This window comes from Macrotis lagotis, chromosome 6 (assembly GCF_037893015.1).
Source record: "Macrotis lagotis isolate mMagLag1 chromosome 6, bilby.v1.9.chrom.fasta, whole genome shotgun sequence".
NCBI classification, from domain to species: domain Eukaryota; kingdom Metazoa; phylum Chordata; class Mammalia; order Peramelemorphia; family Peramelidae; genus Macrotis; species Macrotis lagotis.
The window spans coordinates 68,724,658-68,746,905 of record NC_133663.1 but is presented as its reverse complement, the minus strand read 5'-3'; the positions used below and the strand labels follow the sequence as shown (position 1 = coordinate 68,746,905).

The window sequence follows — 22,248 nt, the reverse complement described above, 5'->3', positions numbered from 1 at the left end:
TGTTTTTTGGTTCCAAATTCTCTCCAGCCATCAATACCTGCCCAACCCAAGAACGAGTCCTGGTAAATGATTATATTATTATATTAAATTATATTATAAATTATATTAAATTGGGCAGTGCAAGATAGGAGGGAGACAACTATTTAGGCTTAGTTTTTTAATATTTTCTTATATCTTAACTAGCTTTTGTTTCCTTCATCTTTTTTGATCTTTTCTGAATTTGCTCCAGTTACTGTCTTTAACTAGACAGATGAAGTCAAAGTAAATATATCATACTTTTGGTTCTTTCCTGATTCTATATCACTTCATATGTTTTTACCTATTTTTTCTGAATTCTTCATGATCACTGGTTCTTACGACGCAATAACATTCCATTACACTCATCTATACTAAAAATATGCTCAAATATTTTCCAGTCACCAAAAAGTAGTTTAGTTCTAGTTTTATGTTATAAATAGTGATAGTGGGGCAGCTAGGTGGCGCAGTGGATAGAGCACAGCCCTAGAATCAGAAGTACCTGAATTCAAATCCACCCTCAGACACTTAATTACCTAGCTGTGTGGCCTTGGGCAAGTCTGCCTTCCAAAAAAAAAAAAACACCAAACAACACCCCCCCCCCCCAAACCAAACCAATCAATCAATCAATAAATAAATGGTGATGCTAGGAGTGAAGCAAGCAGAACCTCAAAGCTTTATACTATAATATCAATATTGTAATTAAATGAACAATTCTAAATGATTTAAAAATTCAGATTGATGCAAAAAAAAAAAATCAACCATGATTCCAGAGGACCAATGATGTCATTATGGGTTGACAGAATAAAAGCAAGATGAGAAAAACATTTTTGAAAAATGCCAAAGTGGGAGTTTATTTTACCCTACTATGTTTATTTGATAGAAGAGTTTGTTTTTTTCAGAAGTGGTATGAAAAAATGTTTGATAATTTAAAATTTTTAAATGTTAACTGTTTTGAAAAATGAAATATTGATACTTTTGACTTATGAAAAAACAGTATTGCCTTTTTGTTTCATGAAAAATAGGATTGGGGTAGCCAGGTGCCAGAGTAGAGAAATAGGACCAGTCCTGGAGTCAGGAGGACTTAAGTTCAAATTTGGCCTCAGGTACTTTAATTAATTAGCTGTGTGACCTTAGGCAAGTCACTTGACCTCAATGCCTTGCAAAAGCAAACAAAAAACCACCATCGAATCAAATGCAATAAATACATTTTGCAACTCTTATTTATAATTTATAAATTCATTGTTTACATAATTTATAATTCTATATTGCTTCACAAAACTTGGATAAGCCAGGCCTATCAACCTACTTTTAAAAGTTTTTAATTGAAACAGTAGACAATATATTTGATTTACCATTTTAATGAAAGCTCTGCGATAGCTCAGCTTCGTTTACTAAAGCATTTAATAAACCCACAGGGGGTTGCATAAAATTGTACTGTGGGCATTATGTGGGCCACGTTTTGCACTGCCATGCCAAAAGTTATACTTTTTTAAAAATTTTATTTAAGGCAATGGAATTAAGTGACTTGCCCAAGGTCACACAGATAGGCAATTATTAAGTGTCTGAGGCTGGATTTGAACTCAGGTCCTCCTGACTCCAGAGTCAGTGCTCTACCCACTATGCCACCTAGCTGTCCCAGTTATACATTTTTTTTAACCACAGCTACAAGACAGCATTGAGTTTTAATGTTTTATTATCTTAGTTCATTAGAGAAGAACCTAAGTAGTTTTAACTTTCATTTCTCTAAACATTTTTCCACGTGATTGGAGACAATTCTTCTTTCAAGATTTGCCAGTTCAATTGTACACATTAACAACAACAATGCAAATTGATCAACTAAGATGGATGCAGCTCCTCTCAGCTGATCAGAGATCTAAAACAACCCTAGGGACATATCCAGAGGGGAAAAAACAAAACAATACAAAACCACAGAATCTGAACGAATACTAAGTTCACTTTTTAAAAATTTTGTTTATATTTTTTCCTTCCAACTTCATGGTTTTCTTTCTTTTCCTTTAGTCCTAATTCTTCATATACAAAATGATTAATATGTGAACACACTGAACACAAATGAACATGTACAACATTTACTAGATTGTTCACTACTGTGGGGAAAGGGGTGGGAAGGGAGGAAGAAAGCTGTGTAACTTATAAACATGAAAGTGGATGAATGTTGGAAAACTTTCATAACATGTAATTGGAAAAATAAAATAAAATCTCAATCAAAAAAAAAAAAAGATTTGCCAGTTCACAAAGTTTGGTTCCTGAGGACTGATAATGAAACAATATTCTTCTGTGTAGAGGTAAGGTATATAGTTATAGAATGTCAGAATTGTTGTGGTAATTTATTCTGCTTATTTCTCTTTATTATAAGGTTCTATGTGGAGGTAGAAAGAAATTAGAGACCTTTATTATGTAAGACCCTTCTTTCTATCTTTGATCTTAGGGCCAAAGCCTCAGCGAGATCTAAGAATTAAAGGATATGGATGCTTTAATCACCCAGTAATCAGAATTTCAAATTGTTTTCCAGAAATACTGGAACAATTTACAACTGTACTAAAAATGTATTAGTGTGCCTTTCTTTTCCTAAACCCTCCAACATTTATTATTCCCATCTTTTGTTATCACTGCTAAATTGTTGAATGGCGACTAGATGGTGCCATAGTGGACAGAATGTTGGGCCTAGATTCAAGAACACTTCTCTCCTGAGTTCAAATGTGGCTTCAGATACTAGCTGTTCAAGCCACTTAACCCTGTTTGCCTCAGTTTCCTCAACTGTAAAATGAGCTGGGAAAGGAAATTCTAGCGTTTTTGCCAAGAAAATCCTAAATGAGGGTCACAAAAAGTTAAACACAAGTGAGACAATTAAACAACAAGATTCTCATATGAGACTACTTTACTTATTCCCATCAGCATCACCTTGGAACTAATTGGTTTTCCTCTTTCAAGTCACTCAGCCCATTCTACTACCTGCTGCCAAAATGACTAAGTATATAAACTGTCACTTCTCAACTCCAGTGACTCTTTTTTGCTTCTAAGTTAAAATATAACTTCATTTGGTTTATAAAACCCTTGACACCCCCCAATTTATCTTTTCAGGATAATTTATTCAACATTACTCCTCCTCCTGTCTACTCTGATCCAGCTGAATTGGCTGTTTCTTCCTTACCCTAAGTATTCACCACCTCTTTTTTGTGACACAAAATTTCCCCTCTTCCTTTAAAAAGCTACTCAAATTCCATGGAATCTTCCCTGATCTCCTAGCTCCAAATTAATACTAATCTCCCTCTCAAGTTACCATGAGTTTAACTACTCTGTGCTTATTCTTTATTTATTTATATATTTATACATTCTATATGCAAGATTTTTATGAATAAATCCTGTTTTTTCTTTATACTTTTATCTCCAGTGCCAGGTATATAATAGATGCTTAATGCTGCTTATTGATTGCATGATACCATGTGAAAAATTATGAATTCTGTCTAAAATCTCCTTATACTGTACGAATCTGACTTACTAAATGGTAACAAAATTTTCATAGAGGTTAAATAATAACATTCCATCTTCCTACCTCCCTTTTCTTCTTTGCTTATTATTAACCATTGCAAAGGTTATTTGGAATCCAACTCCCTATTTTACAACTGAGGAAACTGAGACCCAGCTAGAGATCAAATGACTTGATCAAGGTGAACATAAGGAATTATCAAAAGACCCTAGATTTGAAGCCTGGTACTCCAGTTCCTAATCCAATGTTCTCTCTACTCCATTACACCTGTGCTCCTTCTCTCCTGGCTCTAAAAAATAAACATTGGCAAAATAAGAGGGCAAAAATTGACACAGCATTCTTTTCAGATCGCATCCAGTTTAATTCCATCACTTAATAATCGATTAAGTTCTCTAACCATCTGTACTACATTCCCTGGTGGATCCAACTATTGGGGAAAACACTGTCATACCACAAAGGCTTTCATGGCAACTTACGACGATGAGTCATTTTCCTTAGGGTAATCTTCATTCATCTCTGACCCTGCTGATAGCAATCTTTTTCTCTTTTCATTCCTACAGAATACAAAGAATAGATAGTCTAAAAATCAAGACACAAATGTATTGTCTACCATCAAAACCATACTTCCTAATAGCCTCAAGGATAGTCCCTGTGATCATGACATTTACCATTCATACAAACTCTCAAAGAGTTGGGAGGACCACAGAGGTCACTGCACTTAGCCTATGCCAGAATCACCTCCAGACCATTCCAGCTCCTGTTTGGCCAACCTTTGTCAGAAGCCCCGATATCAGCACCTATGACTTTCATCCATGGTTCCCAGGTTTGTCCTCTGAGCATCAGCAAAACAAACCTAATCCCTGCTCTATGGGACAACCACTGGAATACTTGAAGACAGTCAACATATCTTTCTGCACTTCTCCAAGTCAAAAGTACTTTGCTCTTTCTTGAAATATTCATGTAGAATGGTGCCTAGTCTCAGTTTTTTGGCTGCCTCCTCTGAAGGCTCTCTAGCAGTTAAGGTGCTTCTAAAATGAGGTCACAGAATCAATCTGAGGGCTCTATTCTCTAATCAGAGACAACATAACCATTACACTAGATACTATGAGTATCTTAAAAGAGCCTCTGATCATGTTATCTTTTCTGGTTGCCAAATCATACAACTGAGTCAAACAGAATTTGTAGGCCATTAAAAGTCTGGGTTTTTTTCATGTGATTATTGGCTAGTTAGCTATAAATCAGTGATCTGGTACTTGTGAAGGTGGTGGATAGTTGTTTTTTTTTTAACTGAGTATAAGATTTTATACTTACCTCTATTAAATTTCCTCTTAGATTCAGGCCACCATTCCTGCCTATAAGACATCTATCTGGATTCTGACATTATGATCCAATGTATTTGTCTATTCCTGCTTTCTACCTTCATTCAAGTCATGATAAAATGTTAAACAGCAGTGGTCCAAAGACGGATCCTTGAAGTGCTCTAATAAAGACCTATCACTAAAGTTGACATCAACTCAATAGTCACTACTCTCTGAGACCAACTCTTTAATTAGCTCTGAATCTACCAAATTACACTACATTAAGTCCATATTATTCCATGTTATCCACAAAGACAGTATAGGATTTTGTTATATGCTTTGTTGAAATCCAGGCAAATTATGTTTTTATATTCCCTAAATCTACTAATCTAGTGGGGGGGGGAGGAAATGAATGAATTATCTTGGAATTACCAATCTGCTCTTTCCCTTTCTAGATGTTCCCACCTCTAGAAGTTTGCTAGAAATATAAATCAAACTTACTGGTCTAGAGTTTGCAGATGTTAATATCTTCCCTTAAAAAAACCCAAGATACTAACCCGCCCCCCAAAAAATCCAAGATAGTTATTCTTTTAAATCCTTCAACACTTTTCCCCTTCTTCATGATCTTTTATGTATCAATGATAGTGTCTTAGCAAATACTCTAATCAGTTATTCCATGTCTCTAGATTTGAATTCACCTAGAACAGCTATGTACTCTCCTTATAACTTTACTTATCTTGAATTTCAGTTCTTTATTAAAGTATTTTTCTTCTGTCCTTTATAATCCAAAGATGATTCTTCATCTTTGAGAGAAAACAAAGAATTAAGTATTTCTGCCTGCTTGCTTATCATCCTTTACATCTCAAATAGTAGTCCTAGACTTTTCTTTAATCCCCTACCTTTTCTTAAAGCAGTTTTTAAAAAGCCCCTTTTGTTATCAACAGTACCCGATTCTCTGTTTTGCACACACACACACACACACACACACACACACATTAAATTAAATTAAATCAAGGCAAAATATTCAAACTGCATACCAAAAATAAACTTTCTACATTATTTCACACATAGACTACACTAGTACACACTGAACTTTCCCCTCTCTTTCAATATCCTTCTCAAAACATTAGTCTTCCTTGAGGATTATGTCAACTTTGGAACAGTTAAAATAGTTTTTAAAAACTGAATGAAACATTTGTAAATATATGAAGTTGATGACTGTCAAAGAAAATAGCCTTCATACCGATTTTCTAATAATCCTGTTCTTAAAGGTGTTGATGAAGTAGAAGTCAGAGGGGTATTTACTCGGGTCCCAGTCATAACACTTCCTGTTGGGGTCTTCATGGATCCTCTGCCTGGATTACCAAGAACTTTTCGAAATGTAGTATCATCTTTGGATTCCAAACTTGCTTTTTTCGAAGGAGTCTAAAAGTTAAAAAGGAGAAGCAATTCATATTAAAATCCAAATATAAATAATATAAATATAACAAAGATGCTTAAGGACCAAATTTTCAATTCTTTTTCTTCAATATGCTTGTAAATCTCTAAATTTCCAAGAGACATGTTGAGGGGGAGGAGAACGAAAGATATGGAACAATCACTAACCAAAGAAGACAAGTGAAAGGTTTGGATGAAGAGGATAAAGAAGTAGACCTTTGAAAAAATACAGTTGACTAAGAGAATGAAAAAGGAGATCAACAAAGATTAGAGAAAAAGTGATACTGGCCAATTTGTTTGACAAAGAATCCAATAATACCTGAGGCAGAATCCTGATTCTGAAGAGAATAAGAAAGGAGACAATCACATGGGAAATGGGTGAAGAGCACAGGGCACACTGGCAGAAATAGCACCAATGCTGTGTACAGGAGAAGCCAGAATTGAAATAACCAAAGAAAAACTAACTGGTATAACATAGTAGTTGGGCAAACAGCTAGAAGAGATACTCTTCTCAAACACTAAGTATGAGACCTCTCCAGGAAGAACAATTGCCTATCTTCTGTGGAAAACTACATTCTCATATTAACCTGTGAATACATTAAAAAAGACAATGAATTTATCTGAAAATATTATCTATACTTAATATAACAAAGACCAATTTCTAATAGATTAAGTAGCTAAACTATATATAGGACAGTATATGCTACAAATAGTTTTTGATCAATTACAAGGTATATTACTTTCCTAGAAGTCACTCACTCATCAAATCATATCCATTATGGTGGTGGGCAGGGGAAAACACCAGAAAATTGGCAAAAAAAAAAAAAAAAAAAACTTCAAACCCAAAATAAACTAACGTACTTTACATTTGTAGGAAAGCCTCTCAGACCCTCATTCAGAATCGATTTACTTTAACTTTTGATAAACTCAATGGTCTGGTATCTCAGTTAAGATTGTTGATGATAAATCAGAAGGAAAGATAGAGGCTGCTAAAGGAAAGTATACTGATACATCAGCAAGAAGGGAGAGAATAATCTGTCAGTCAAAAGAGGCAAATATGAAAAACAAAATAATCTAACAATATTTGGCCTAAAGCGGTTCTGTATGATTAAATTTTGAAACCATTATTGCATTAAAATAGAACACAGTAAAAAATGATCATAACAGTGCTGATTCATAATCAGTATCATTATGATTATTTTTCTTCTTTTTTTTTTTAAGTTTTTACAAGGCAATGGGGTTAAGTGGCTTGCCCAAGGCCACACAGCTAGGTAATTATTAAGTGTTTGAGGCTGGATTTGAACTCAAGTACTCCTGACTCCAGGGCCGGTGCTCTGTTCACTGCACCACCTAGCCGCCCCTAATCATTATTTCTCACTAAGAAAATACTCATTGTATATTCTGCTTATTTTGGTAGTGAAATGTGTGATAAATTTCTAAAAAGTCATGTACAAAAATGGTTTAAATACAGATAAATGGGTGCCTAAAAGGAGAGTTATGATATAAGGCTTTACTATAGAAATGAAATCTCCTTCAACTAACTTTAAAAACGCTGAGAAATGATAAATCCTCAGTTGTTAATTATCAGATTTCAATACTTTAAAATAGAGTTTAACATACCTGATTTTCTATGTAAGAGAACTGCCTGTTGATTTCCTTCTGTGAAGTCCTGCTCCCGAGAACTCCGCCAAAGCTACCAGACCCCTGGGAAGGTTTCATGGCTAATGACAAAGGCACACCCCCAAATCACTAACTTTTTACAAAGAGATGATTACTGGTATTTTTATATATATTTGGGTAAAGAAGGGAAGGGAAAGCAAAGGTATAGAAGATAGCCAAAATATTTATTACTGATAAATACTTTTGATACAAAGTTTTTTTGAAATAGGTGCTATATAATTACATACTAATTAAGGAAACTCAGGTTAAAGCCAGAGAATATACATAAGGAAGAACATACTGCCCTAAAATTAAACTAAGCTATCCATTTTAGGAACCAGAATCTAGATAGTAATTTCAGTTAAGACAAGATAGTAGTGTAGTAGACAGAGCACTGAATTTATCTTTATTTCTCTCCCACTTAACAAGACAGTCTGTTGCCCAGGATGCAGAAGTCAAGATAATATGGGCATGCCTCCTCACCTAACTGCAAAACATGCTCTTACACAAAATGAAGTTATAGAGAGGGAATCTGCTCCACAAGAATCCATAATGAATCAGCTATCAGCTGAAAAGTAACAGTGTATGCTTACGTTAGTACTAAAATCCAAGTATGTTATAACTTTTAAGTGGCTTGTGAGTTAGCATTGTGAACCTTTCCACAATTTATGACACTGTTTCTGTGGGCGGGGGGAATTACAGTAATTTAAAAAAAATGAACTTGTGAAACAATGGGTATGACAAGTAGGGGGAATTCTTCTATATGTTTGTTTAGAACTGAAGAGTTCCCTTTTTACACCTTTTTTTAAAGGCCAGCTTCCAATTTATTAACTAATTTTTGTCTTTTAAGCTGTAACAAGTTTTATCATCAGTGTCAAACTATGTACCAACCAAATAAGACACCTTTTGAAGGAATTCCTTAATTACTACAATTACTTTATATTTTAGAATAAGCAATGTCTCAGTTGAATCTCCTGACCTAAATTGATTTTTTTTTCCTGTCAGATGAACCAACATAAAAAGATTTTTCCCTTATTTAATGTAAACATTTTTCCCATTCAACTAATTTTTGCATCAACCAGTCCCACAGTCTGGAATGATTAGCGCTTACCTGTATGGAGTCTGTTTTGATGGACTGCATCCAGAAACAGCCTCATTTCATCCGCATCCTTACATGGTACTTTGTCAATAGACAAATAGCTATTATCCTGCAGTGTAAGAATCAGGCGACTTTGTTTTGCTCCATTAGGTCGAAGAACCACATTCTTTATATTGTGACTTAGCTGAATGGAGAAGGGAAATGATATTATCATCAATGTGAAATTGTCGATAAAAAACTAGTCAAAGGTTATTATCTTCATAACCATTTCCTCCCTTTATCATGGTAAATCTAGTTTTCTCTAATATAAAGATTGCATTCTCTATTTCTTGTTACAATAAAATCAATACTTTTCTGAAAGCAATAATACAATTATAAAAATGGTAACAAAAGTTTCTTTAAAAATATCTTGCTCTGTTGCCAAATCTAAATTACCATTAAGGCTAATAGCTCCTTATTTTCAGAATTGTGAACAATTTAACAAAACTGAATGAATACATCTGGTTATGTTAATTTTTTCAAAAAAAAAAGATTTTAAATAGTAAGTCTTAATCAGAAACAGCATAAAAAGACATAGTTTTCTTTTGTTTTAGTGGAACAATGGGGCTAAGTGGTTTGCTCACAGCTGGTTAAGTATCAAGTATCTGAGGCTGAATTTGAACTCAGGTCATACCAACTCCAGGGTCAGTACTCATCTACTGCTCTAGGACATGGTTTTCTACCAAACTATAATTTCCACAAATAACCAATCACTATTCCTAAAATCCTTCAATTTTTATGGCATACAAAAATGTGTCATTTTTGCTGCCCAAGTTGACCATGGAAAGACAGCACAGTGTTACTACACAGAAAACTTGTCTTAAAGCCAGGATGACCTGGGTTCAAAAGCCCTGTCTCTATAACTGGGCAAGACAACAGCTTTTCAGTGTTCCGGGTAGTTCTCTTAAGACTCTGTATAGAGGGGCGGCTAGGTGGCGCGGTGGATAAAGCACTGGCCCTGGAATCAGGAATACCTGGGTTCAAATCCGGTGTCAGACACTTAATAATTACCTAGCTGTGTGGCCTTGGGCAAGTCACTTAACCCCATTTGCCTTGCAAAAAAAAAAAAAGACTGCATAGATGGGTGGTTAGGTGGTATAGTGGATAGAGCACCAGCCTTGGAGTCAGGAGTACCTGAATTCAAATCCAGCCTCAGACACTTAAATAATGACCTAGCTGTGCAGCCTTAGGCAAGCCACTTAATAACCCCATTGCCTTGCAAAACAAAACAAAACTCTGTATAGACTTAGGTTGGCAGAAGTTTTCTCTATTTTATGAAGTTACCCATCCAATCCTTAGGTTTATACCTAAATTATCTCTAATAAATGATTCATGTTAACTAACCCAGCTTCTGTTGGATTCTCCCCTTAACTCCTGGTCACAGGTAAGACTTTAAAGTATTCTAGATCACATCATTTTTAGAACTCATCTTATTTTTCCTCAATAAAACGAAGCCTTGAAGCTGTGAAGTTGATAAAAAAAAGAATAGAAATGGGGTGGCTAGGTGGCGCAGTGGATAGAGCACCAGTCCTGGAGTCAGGAGTGCCTGAGTTCAAATCTGACCTCAGACACTTAATAGCTACCTAGCTATGTGGCCTTGGGCAAGTCACTTAACCCCATTGCCTTACAAAAAAATAAAAAAAAAAAGAATGGAAACTTTCCTTCCCCCTTAGCTACTTTTACAGGATAAGGTTAATTCCTTCCACAGCTTCAAATGTCCTAGCCTGAGCTTCTTTCCACCTTGATGCTATAAATGTTCATTCAGTAATTTCTTCTGTTTACAATTTGAGGATAATAATTCCCGGTGTCACTTAACTTTATGCCTAGAGTTATCACAAAAGAAATAAAATATTTCATTAAAAAAAAAAAGGGTGGTCGTCCAACTGGCTTTTGTCAATTTTTAGATAAGCATGAATAATATATGTCAGTTAATTCATTTCTTAAGAGATTCTTATTCACTAAAATTTCCATCTTTTTTAAAACTTCAGAGCAAATCCAAATTTATGATGTTAATCAGAATAACATATTTACTATATGTAAAGCAACTTTATTTGAAAAAATAATTAAAAATTGGAAATATTAAGAGTAGGTCCAGGACTGAAGAAAAAAATTCTCATATCACATTAGTCTAGTGAATACCACCTCTTTTAAACCCAGAACATTATTACTGAGTTCTTTAAGCATGCACACAAGCCAAAAAAATGAAAATTCTGCTTCTCTCAGAAATCAAACTATTAAAAGACCACATAGGTATAATAATAGAGCCCTCCTGATATACAGAACAAAATTGTCAGAAGCCTAAATAACTTCTCAGCAAGTCAGTTCTGGACTTTTCTTTCACCGGAACTGGAAAGTAACTGAGGCTATAGCTTCCAGTTGAGATCAAGTTCCTAGGGCCCAAAGTCACAGAATGAAATCTTTTCAGACAGTGCCAGTCTGCACAGAGGGCAGACACAAATCTGTACTTAATTTGTTTTGTTATGAGACGTTCAATGCAATGTGTATGGAAGCATCAGCTAGTGTTAATTCCCCTTCTTATGTTACCAATAACAACTCCTCCATCCATTACTTTATCAGTGTTATGCTGGCAAAGGACTTATGTTAATTCAAGGGTACTTTTCCTACTCTTAAGCAAAGACAGGTTATTTTTAGAAAGATAGCACTTTTGTCTAAATATGATCAAAGGAAATTTGAATTGAGCTCTTAAAACATAAAGCTGTATTACTTTCCTCCACCTTCCCCTACGCACATACGATGGTAGTCCTCTTTTTCAGAACATCATATTCACACACTTATATGTGGAATGAAGCCTATACTTCTGCATGATTTGAACATGGTGGTAAATACTAAGATTAAATCATGTAAGTATGAAAACATCATATAACATGACTTTTAAAACTGACTCACCCCAATTAGTGCCCCTTTGATACACAAAGCTTTTAGTACAACATAACCACCAATACCACTAAATCAATGAACACAATGAATTTCTAAAACAATGTTAAGTTTGAATATATATTTTTAAAATTACAAGTAGAAATGAAAACCCTTACAGGTGAAATAGTCTGCCTTTAGCGGAATTGTAAAAAAAAATTATTTGTGTATTTTTAAATGACGAAGTCTAAAATATTTTGGAATCTATCAAATACGAAGAAAAAACTAAACTAAAAAAAAGTACTAAACTAAAAGTAATAAAGCAAACTCTTAAAAAGTCCAGAAAATAATTTGGATATCAACTTCAAGCCCTATTTTTCCCCCCTTAAATAATGGTATTTACTGTCTTGCTTTTGCAGGCTACCCAACAACGCTCTTGAATAATTTACAATGCATTTATACAAAAGGATTAGTGTACTGGAAATAAGAAACAAGAACAAATAGTCTAGCAAGGGAGTTGACATGAAACTTAACTCTGGCATAAAACAACTATTCACTAAAAGGCACTAATTAATCTACTCCAAATTCAAAATGGGAATACCTGAAATGTCCTTGGAATTCCTCCAGCATTATAGTGAACCACTAGGCTGACTTTATTTTCTTTTTCCACAATTTCAAAGGATCCTTCTTTCCACTTTGTAATCCCCGTCTGAATGCTCCGTACTCGGATAGGACCATGTATCTTCAAAGGAGTCATACTTTTTAAAAATAAATTGCTTCTACCCAAATTAAAGAGAAAATCACAACTTCACCTGAAAGGTTCTGAGGAAGGAAAAAAAAAGGCAAAAATTATAATTCATCATGGATAAATGTATCAAACTAATAGAAACCTATTTGCCGATAATCATCTCAGTTGATAATATTTTTCCAATCTTTACCACAAATTTTAGTCATATACACATCTCCCCTAAAAGCATCATTAATCTAGCAAAATTTTTTAAAAAAAATCGGTTACATATCACTAGCTGCTTCTTATAGTCATGCACATATACCCTATGTGTTGGTGGTGGTGTCCTTATTCGAATGACAAATCTAATGAAAGGAAGTGTTCAAGTTTGTATTGTACCTTATACACACCATATTTCTTTTATTTAATAAATGCCAATTAAAAACAAGCTTACAAAGATGCCATTCTGAAAGTAATATTCTAATACAGTTTGGATCAGTCTCTACTTTAACCATTAAAGAACTGATTCCATTCTTTATGAACAGCAATAGGTCTTGACTTTCAAACACCTACCAAAAAGAAATAGTGTTTCCACCAAAATGATTCCATTATTTTTCTATTCAGTTGTTTATAACTCCTCTCAAAATAACAATGCATGTCCGCCAAGTGTCATTACTTCCAATAGTCTGCAGTATAAGCAAATATATATATAGGAAGAATAATAAGAAAAAATTTCTAATAATAAAGTTAGTCTAACATCTAGCATCATAGCATATGGGGAAAATGAAATTTACTATCACCATTCAACCTCCCCTCCCTCAAAAACAAACAAAATTTATTAAACATTTATCCTCGTACTTGACCTGTTCTAACTAGTAATAGTGATTTGGGAACAGGGAATTAAATTTCTGATAAAATAACACATTTTCTAGCTATTTATTTTTAATTTTGTTATTCAAAGAAATAACCCTTTTGCCTTTTTAAATTCTTACCAAAAAGTCAGATTCTTATTAGTGTACTTCTATTTCCTGTAACTGCTGGATATATAAAACTTTTCAAAGCAAAATTTAAATGTCAACAAGTAAACAGTCAAACTAATACCAGAAATCAAAATATAAACTGTTTTACAAAATATCTAAACAACTGAAAAAAGCAACAATGATGCAGTTTTTTATTTTCATGTATCACTAGAAATCTTGCTTAAAAATGGTTGTTTTTTCAATTCAATCAACCCCCTCCCCAAAAAATTGATGAATGTTCACCAAAGTAGTCCAAATAAAGTTTCATGAGGTGTTAACAATTAACTATTTCATTCTTTTTTCCTGATTAATGTGAATCACACTGGGGTAGCAATGAAGTGCAGAAAATAAGACACAGGTCTGATAATTTGGGAAAACTAAGCACCTAAAACTGCAGTGGATATCAACTATCTAGAGCAGGGACAACACTCCTGAGTTTGTGTGGCACAAACCACATTAAAGTAACTGGGAACTATTTGACAAAATTAATTTAAAAACAAACAAAACAGATAATATTACATTTCAAAAGAAGTTATTGTGGCTCCTGTGCTAACTGGAGTTTGACCCAGTCTTCTAGAGCATAGTTACGATATAAAAAGAAATCGTTGCCAACAAACTATGCATTTTTACCCCATGGAATAGGCAGAACTACTTGGCCCACTGTGTAAAAGATAAAATAGAACATGCAGCAGGTCAGAGTGGACAGCCTAGAGAAGAAACAAAAAAAACCCTATCAACAGCAGGCTAGCAGCCCCCTTTGACTTTTTTTCTTGTTTTCAAACACAGCAGTCTAGGGTCTTTTTGATTAGGACCAGATACTTTTCCATTTCTCATTAATCCCTGAAAGCATTAATATGTTAGAGCACAGCTGAATAACTGAAATCCATGATGACCCCAGGTCATCCAGAAAAGATAAAATCAGGTTGTGGATATTATCTAAGAAAGCAGGGAAGCATGTAATTCACTACAGAAAACTGTCCCCCTTAAGGGAAGTTTGTATCTTTAAAAAGAGTAAGCTTCAGTTATCTGCAATCATCACTGGAACACCTCCTTCTAATGACTTAAGTAAATGAGGCATCACTGTTCCCTGCCCTACCTACCATGCAAGATTATGAGAAGAAAATAAAATGGCAAAACCACTCAAAGAAGATGAAAAGCATTAGACAAAATTCTAACTTTTCTCTGTATAAGCTCTAAGTTAGACATATAATTTTCTGGGCATAGGAAGCTACAGCAGAACACCAGAGCATATCATCGTCTTCTTAGTTAAGATGACATTTTTGTTTAAAATAGCAACTCTCCTTATTTCATGTCAGCAATAAGTTTGCTACTGTTACTTTTCAAACATTGACACTGTTACATTACTTCAATGTGTCCTTGAAGCATTTTTCCCCCCAATAACTCTCACATATTTTAGAATGCTGACCAAGTATACAAAGGCACATACTGAAATGATAAATCCTCAATACGTGGTCAAGTGTTATGTTCACCAAGTATACATCTTTCAAAGTACAAACCTGGACTTTCTCAAGGTACTTGTTGAAATTTCTCAACAGCCAAGATTTGACTTCATTCCTTACTGATGAAAACTCACTAGAACACAGATCATTTATGAAGTGACTAAATCAGGAAGAACACAAAAGATTTATTGTGTAGTAATGGGGGAGCATTTAAAACAAAGATGTTAGTAAACATCCCCCAAACAATGGTCTATGTAATTTACAGCTACATAATATTAAAAGTTAGACCACTTGTTAAACTTCTCCTACACTTTCCCTTAAGTATTTTTAAGGCTCAGGTTCCTGAATTCAAGAGGAAAACAAAACACCTAAGGTACCATCAATAGACACTAGAACCTTTTCCAACAGAAGGAAGCAAATTAAAAAAAAAAGTTGTTTAATGAAGGGTAGAACTATAAAGAGCCAGTTCATATATGAACTATGACAGGTGAATCACTAGTCATGTTACCTTTCTGCCCCCTGCATTCTTTCTGAAGCACTACATGAGTCTTTTTGGCCCTCCTGTGAATAATACCATAAGATTCAGTGAGTTGGCAGAGGCTATAGAGACTGCCTAGTCTGAACCCCTCACTTCATTTCAGAGGGGTGAAATGATCTATGGAAAAAGGGTACAAGAATTAAGGGCAGAACAAGAATCTGAATGCTGGTCTTTGAATTACAAAGACAGGGCTCATTCTATTGGGTAATCTTTTTTTATTAGTTAACATTTTGCTTCTTTTGAATACTTGATAAAAAAAAGATTAGTTCAGTTAACTGACAGGTGCAATTAAATAATATTCATATGAAGATGACCTCCTCTGACAGTGCCTATTTAGGCTTTGAAGGGGGTGGGGGTTGTTGTCTTTTTTTTTTTTAAGCAATTGGATTAACTGACATGCCCAAGGTCACACAGCTAGGTTATTATTAAGTGTCTGAGGCTGGATTTGATCCTGACTCCAGGGCAGGTGCTCTATCCACTGCACCACCTGGCTGTCCCAGAATTACACATTTTTACCCATCCATACTCATCCTCCCCCTTCACTTGGTGCCTGATCCTTCCCAACATGTAACTGGGAGCAGTTACATCAACTGTAATTTTAGAGGACAAGATTATTTGAATTGTGCAATGTTAATTATTTCTATCATGGCAATACTAGGGTTGATTAATCATGGAAACTATAAATTAGGCAACTCACTAAGATTGGAAGTTACAGAAAAGGTGTTAACTTACAGGGGTAGTGAGTATTCTCATCAAGGAGTTCCTTAGATCAATTAAGTCACAGGTCTTGTGAATATCCTTAACTATTTGTTACTCTTTACAGATGTTCAAAGAGTTCTTTTTGCCCTAAATGAAACCCCACTTCAAAAACTGCAGTTTTACTTTGGATGCGCTTTATTGTATTTGTTGAGAAAAATGTCCCTGTACCTTTATTTTCTGTATTTGGGGGTTCATATTTTAGGTTAGGCATAGCTATATACATGTATATATATGTATATATGTATACATATATATATACACACACACATATGTAATTTTGAAGAGGACACTGAGTTGTGTAAAATACTTTGTATAAATCTAATTAAACTTCAAAATTTGCTAGTTTCTCAAACAGCACTAAGAATGCTGTAAATTGTCAACTTCCAAAACTGCAAACATAAACACAATAATGAAAATTTTACTTACATTTCAGTGATTTTTATTTTTTTAATGAAAGCTAATTAATAACAATTCACCTTTATTTTGATGCTTGTGCCATAGGTAAAGAATTCTTCTTGGGGAACTACCCATATTCTGCAGCTATTCCAGTCCTCCCGAAGACATCAACTCAGCTAAAGAAAATACAGGTGTGCTTGCTTTAAGAAAATCCAATATATGAAAATTCAAACAAAAAAAGTCTGATCATTGGTATAACAAAAGATTATCTTTTTAGTATTTTTAGTAGCATTAACCCCCCCCACCAAAAAAAAATACAATTCATAAATGATTTCACAAAAAACTGACTGGCAGAAATTTTCAAACACAGCAAAATGAAGCACATCAGGACTCTTCTAAATCAAGATGTACTCTGATAATAGATTATGGGTTTATTTGTCTCTGTTACACTTTGAAATTAAGATTACAGTAAAGAGACTACATTCTTTCTTGATGTCTTTTAAAACATTGATATATAATAATACATAATACATACACACCAATACTCTAAACAGAACTGTTTTTCCATTTCTGTGTCCACAATTTAAAAACACAAATGACCATAAATAAAAATGCCTCTAAAATCACTTTTTTTTTAACTCAGTGCAACCCCTTCCTGACTAGACTTTAGTTTTAAAAAAATCCAGGCATTCCCCACCCCACCCCAAAATATTTTAATGCTGTACTGATACAAACTGACAAAAGCCAAGTAAACTCCAAGCTCTGGCAAATTTGTGTTTCAGCCTGAACTCTCACCAAAACTTAAGTATTATAACCACAACTGCATAATACATTTCTACTTGGACATTATATCATCATCTTTCAAACGTGATGTCTTCCCTTCCTCCTCTTGATTACACTACTTTTATCAATGATAATACCTTTTTTGAGTCAGTATCCTTCAACTGCTATAAGCAGTTGAACCTTCCTTTGAAAGGTCATTTAAATCCTTCCCTAGTTTGTCACTTTTATCATACCTTTAATTTCCTCACTGCAAAAATTAACTGGTCTCCTTGTCTCTTGTTATATTGCCTTGCCTCCAATACATTTTGCATACCACCATTAAGACCAACCTTCACAAAGCCCTATTTTTATGATGACTTTAGAGGTCCATGAATATGCTCCAAAGAAGCTACATGAAATCTAATCTCCTGAAGGACGTTGAATTTGACATCAGAAAACTCAGGTTCAATCCTGGTTCTGACACTCGTGATCTTCAGCAAGTCACTCAAGTTCTTGTTTTCGGTTGTCATACCTATCATATAAAGATGAGGATGGAGCAGGTGACCTCTAAAGCTAGGATCCTAAGATAAGAAAATATTTCTCATACTTCTTTTGTGTCCTTCATAGTGCAAGTAGATAACTAATATTTGTAAAGAGATGTCACTTTCCTGTTCAAAAACCTTCAAAAAGATCCCATTTCAGAGTCCTCTTTACCTGACAAAATTCTTATCCATTATTTGAACACATAACAAATTCACAAAAAAACCAAACAAAAAAACCAATACCCTAACAGAACTGTTTTTTCATTTCTGTGTTCACAATTAAAAAACACAAATGACCATAAATAAAAATGCATCTAAAACAACTTTTTTTTAACTCACTGCAACCCCTTCCTGACTAGACTCATGCTTACTGTACAACATTCATTCAAAAATGCACTGCCCTTATAAGGAAACCATTTCCTAAGAAAGGGATAATGCCTGGCTGTGATTTTATTTAGTATATAGTATTTGGAATTATCATGTGAATAAACTCTCTCTACCAGTACAGGTTAGCTAGCACCTTATCCTCAACTTACAGTTTTCTAGATCAGTGGTGTCAAACTCAAATAGAAATGAGGAATCACTGAGTTGAACATAAGAATCCCTGTGGGTCACATACTTAGCTTTAAAATCTTGTACTATCTATTTTTTTTGTATTTTTATTTGTGATTAAATAGTTTCCCATTGTATTTTAATCTAGTTCTGATCACACCATGAGTATTGTGGTGTTTGACATCTCTGGTCTGGAGCACCAAGACAATTTGAGTAACTTGCCTAGGGTAAAACACAGTATGTGTCTGAGGAAGAATTTGAACTCAGAAGTTCCTGGGGTCCAAAACGTGCAATAGCAGCTCACATTTATATAACAGCACTTTCAGGTTTACAAAGTCCTTTTCTCTCAACAACCCTGTGAAGTAGATAATGCAAGTCTTACTATGCTCATCTGACACACTGACCCCCCCCCCCCCAAGGGCTCAGAGAATAATGTCTCCACAGTCACAATTATGTGCTGGAACTGAAACTGGAATGTCAGTCTCTAAACTCCAAAGTTAGTGTTTTTCCCATCTGCCATCCTAAACAAACACATATAAAAAATCAGAACCTCAGATCTTGGAAAAGGGACTTAAACTAGAAGTACTCTAGGCAACTAAGAGAACTTAAGGAGCAGGGCATTGGTAAAAGAAACTATCCTCCTCATTGAGTTCTCTGTGCCAGAAGCAAGTAGAGATGGAATGTCAGACCTGACCCCAGAAGACCAGAATTCAAATCCAGTCTTAAGACACTAGCTGTGTGACCCTGCACACTGCTCAACTCAGTTTCCTAATTCAGAGGGTTGTTGTGAGGACAAAATGAGATATTTGTAAAGTCTGTAACACAAACTAATTACTACATTAAAAGCTTACCACTTCTCTGTACCCCTTCTCCACTATCAAAGAAATCAAAGGTCTTTCCTAAGCTTTGAATTCACTGTGCAGAAGGGAAGGGAGAAGCTAACACACTAAGGAGAAGCATCATTCACACCAAGACAGAACTTGAACTTTTGCAAATGCTTTTCTGAGAATATCTCTACAGCCCTACTCTGTGCTAGCACTTTACAAGTATCAGCTCAACTGCTCTTCACCACAGCCCTGCAAGGGAAGAGCTGCTATTAATCCCACTTCAGAGTTGAAGAAATGGAGTTAAGTGCAGGTTAAATGACTTGCTTAAGGTCACACAGAGGAAAAAGTGAGGCTGGAGTCCTTGAACCCAGATATCCCTGATTCCAACAGATAAGAGCATTTAGCCATCAAATGAAATTAAAAAATTATGAGGAAACTGAGGCACTGATGGGGACCCCAGGCTAGGCAGAACTTCTTATATATTGTCCAACTATAACATTAACATCTTCTATTTGCATGACACATCACAGTTTACCCAGGTAAAATGACAGCTTTGGAATCCAAAGCAGAACCTTCTTTGCTCTTTTTCTTCCAGAATCTATTGGGAAGCTATGAAAAAGGGGAAAGAATCTGCTATTAAATAGTAAATTATTAGTGAGCTGATGTTTCTAAAATACTCAATTGTACCTCGAACACTGTTCAGTTAAATTATCATAGCTTCTACTGCTTGAGGTCCATAGATGATGGGAGGAAAAAAATCATAATATTCATGCATCCTTAAGAAAAGAAACTCTTTTCCTACTCAGATCCTTCAACACTAACAGCTACTTGTGCATCAGAAGCAGAATACAGCTTTCCCAATTAAAAGAGGCAACCCAGAAATGTACAAAGCAATACCAATAGAAGTGGGCAGGTCTGGGAGTCCTAGCCAGAAGGAAGTACAGGGTCAGAACCAACTATAAAGTTTTTCCAGAGTTAATGGAAACAAGGAGTTCAGAGGTCCTATAAATTTTACCTCAGAACAGCAAGCAATTCAAATACCAAAGAAAGAATAACCAAAAAAAAAACCCTAAAAAGCTAAGAAAAAGTCAACTGAAGGTTTTTGAAGTCTCTTGGAATCCTGAGTTTTCCTTCAAAGTTAAAATGCCACTACCTACATGAAGTCTTTCCTGATCTCCCCCCACCCACTCCTCACCTTCTTCCCTCAAATTATCTTGCATTCATTTTGCACAAGTCTACGTGGTAGTGGAAGATAGGCATTTTTGTCTTTGAATACTCAGTGCCCAGCACTTCCTGTTATTAAATAAGTGTTTGTTGATTAACGGAGGTATTCACATCTATCTTGTCTTTTTAAAGATATCAAGGCAAGGTTGGAGACAGAATTCTGGTCTGTAATGAACCACGGATCTGACCCAGTGTGGTCATTCTCTTGTCACCTCTTCAAGCAGTTTCGCCTTATTCTTTTTACAAAGAAAGGATCAGATAAGCATTCAACCAAAAACACTCAAAATCTCCTGCTTAAGTGTTCCGTAAATTAACTCATTACCAAAGATGCATGTCACTCCCATAAACAGAAGTAAACTCGCCTCTTTCACACACACACACTCACTTCCCTTTGAAAAAAAGAATCCCTTCTAGAAAACTTCCAAGGAGCAGGAGGCAGGGCTGGGGGCTGAGCCGCGGGGCGCGGCCCGGGCCCGGGGCCCCCTCAGCCCACACCCCGGCGCCCCCTCAGCCCGCACCCCGGGGCCCGGCGCCCCCTCAGCCCGCACCCCGGGGCCCGGGGCCCCCTCAGCCCGCACCCCGGGGCCGGTTTCCCGTCCGCCTCCACAACCTGCATGTGACAAAGAGCAGGGTCGGCGTCTCCGCCATTGAGCCTCGTCGGGGCTCTTTTCTGGTTACGGGGACCCCCGACCCCTGCCGTTGGGCCGCCCCGGGGCTACGGGGCCCGGGCTGGGGGGCGGGGAGGCGGCGCGGAGAATGAATGAGCGGGGCGGCGGGGGCGGGGGAAGCGCGGGAGCCGCGGGAACCCGGGCCAAGTTGAAGTTCAAGTGGGCTTCGGAGGAGCGGGCCGAGGGGGCGGGGAGGCGGCGGCCCCGGGGCGCCGAGGGCGGGGGGCGGCGCCTCGGCTCCGGCGGTGCGGGGGGGGGGGGGGGCGCCGGGGCTCGAGGGTCCCTCGAGGGCGAGCGGCCGGGGCCGGGGGCCGGGGCCCGGGGCGGGCGGCTGGAGGGGGGCGGGCCGGGCTGGGGCGTCCTTACCTGCAGCGGCAGGTCCGGGGGCCCCCCGAGGAGCCGAGTCGGGCCGCGGGAGGGGGAGGGGAGAGGGGGAGCCGGGTGCGGAGGAGCTGGCGCGCTCTGCCCCCCGTCAGGGCCGGCGGCTGATGGCGGGAACCGGGACCGCACGCATACGCACGCACGCACGCACGCACGCACGCTCGGCGCGCGGTGCCGAAACAGGTCGAGCCGGGCCGGACGGACGCAGCGCGCGCGTGCGTACGCACGGCCTTCCGCCCCTCCTCACCCCGCCCCCGCCGCCGCCCCTCTCCCGGGAGCGCCTGCGCACCTCGACGCGGCGCCCCCCGCCCTCCGGGGACTCGCTCGCTACTCCGTGGCTCCTGACGCATGCGCTCTCCTCGCCCATCGGGCGCGGGGGTGAGGGCGAGGTAGCTCGCCCCGGTTTATTTCCCGCCCTTCTCCGGCCCCCCCGCAGGCGGGACGGGCCCCGTCGCCGGCTCTGG

The 22,248-nt window shown here is 37.1% G+C and overlaps 1 protein-coding gene across 6 annotated transcripts in view; it reads right to left on the bottom strand.

Moving 5' to 3' along the window:
* The window catches only part of USP37 (ubiquitin specific peptidase 37), a 77,631-nt gene extending 55,699 nt beyond the window's left edge, over nt 1-21,932 (bottom strand). The window contains exons 1-9 of one of the 6 annotated variants that reach the window (XM_074191366.1): nt 21,770-21,932; nt 16,909-17,004; nt 15,193-15,295; nt 13,230-13,342; nt 12,531-12,751; nt 9,029-9,200; nt 7,879-7,979; nt 6,065-6,246; nt 4,000-4,077 (exon numbers count right to left, since the gene is read on the bottom strand). In XM_074191366.1, the coding sequence (XP_074047467.1) occupies nt 4,000-4,077; nt 6,065-6,246; nt 7,879-7,979; nt 9,029-9,200; nt 12,531-12,686 (689 nt within the window). In that variant the 5' untranslated portion in view covers nt 12,687-12,751; nt 13,230-13,342; nt 15,193-15,295; nt 16,909-17,004; nt 21,770-21,932. Of the gene's footprint in view, nt 1-3,999; nt 4,078-6,064; nt 6,247-7,878; nt 7,980-9,028; nt 9,201-12,530; nt 12,752-13,229; nt 13,343-15,192; nt 15,296-16,908; nt 21,135-21,769 lie in introns of those variants that run through there. The other 5 variants (XM_074191367.1, XM_074191364.1, XM_074191368.1 and 2 more) reach the window with 5 other exon arrangements.
* Between the last annotated feature and the right edge of the window lie 316 nt (nt 21,933-22,248).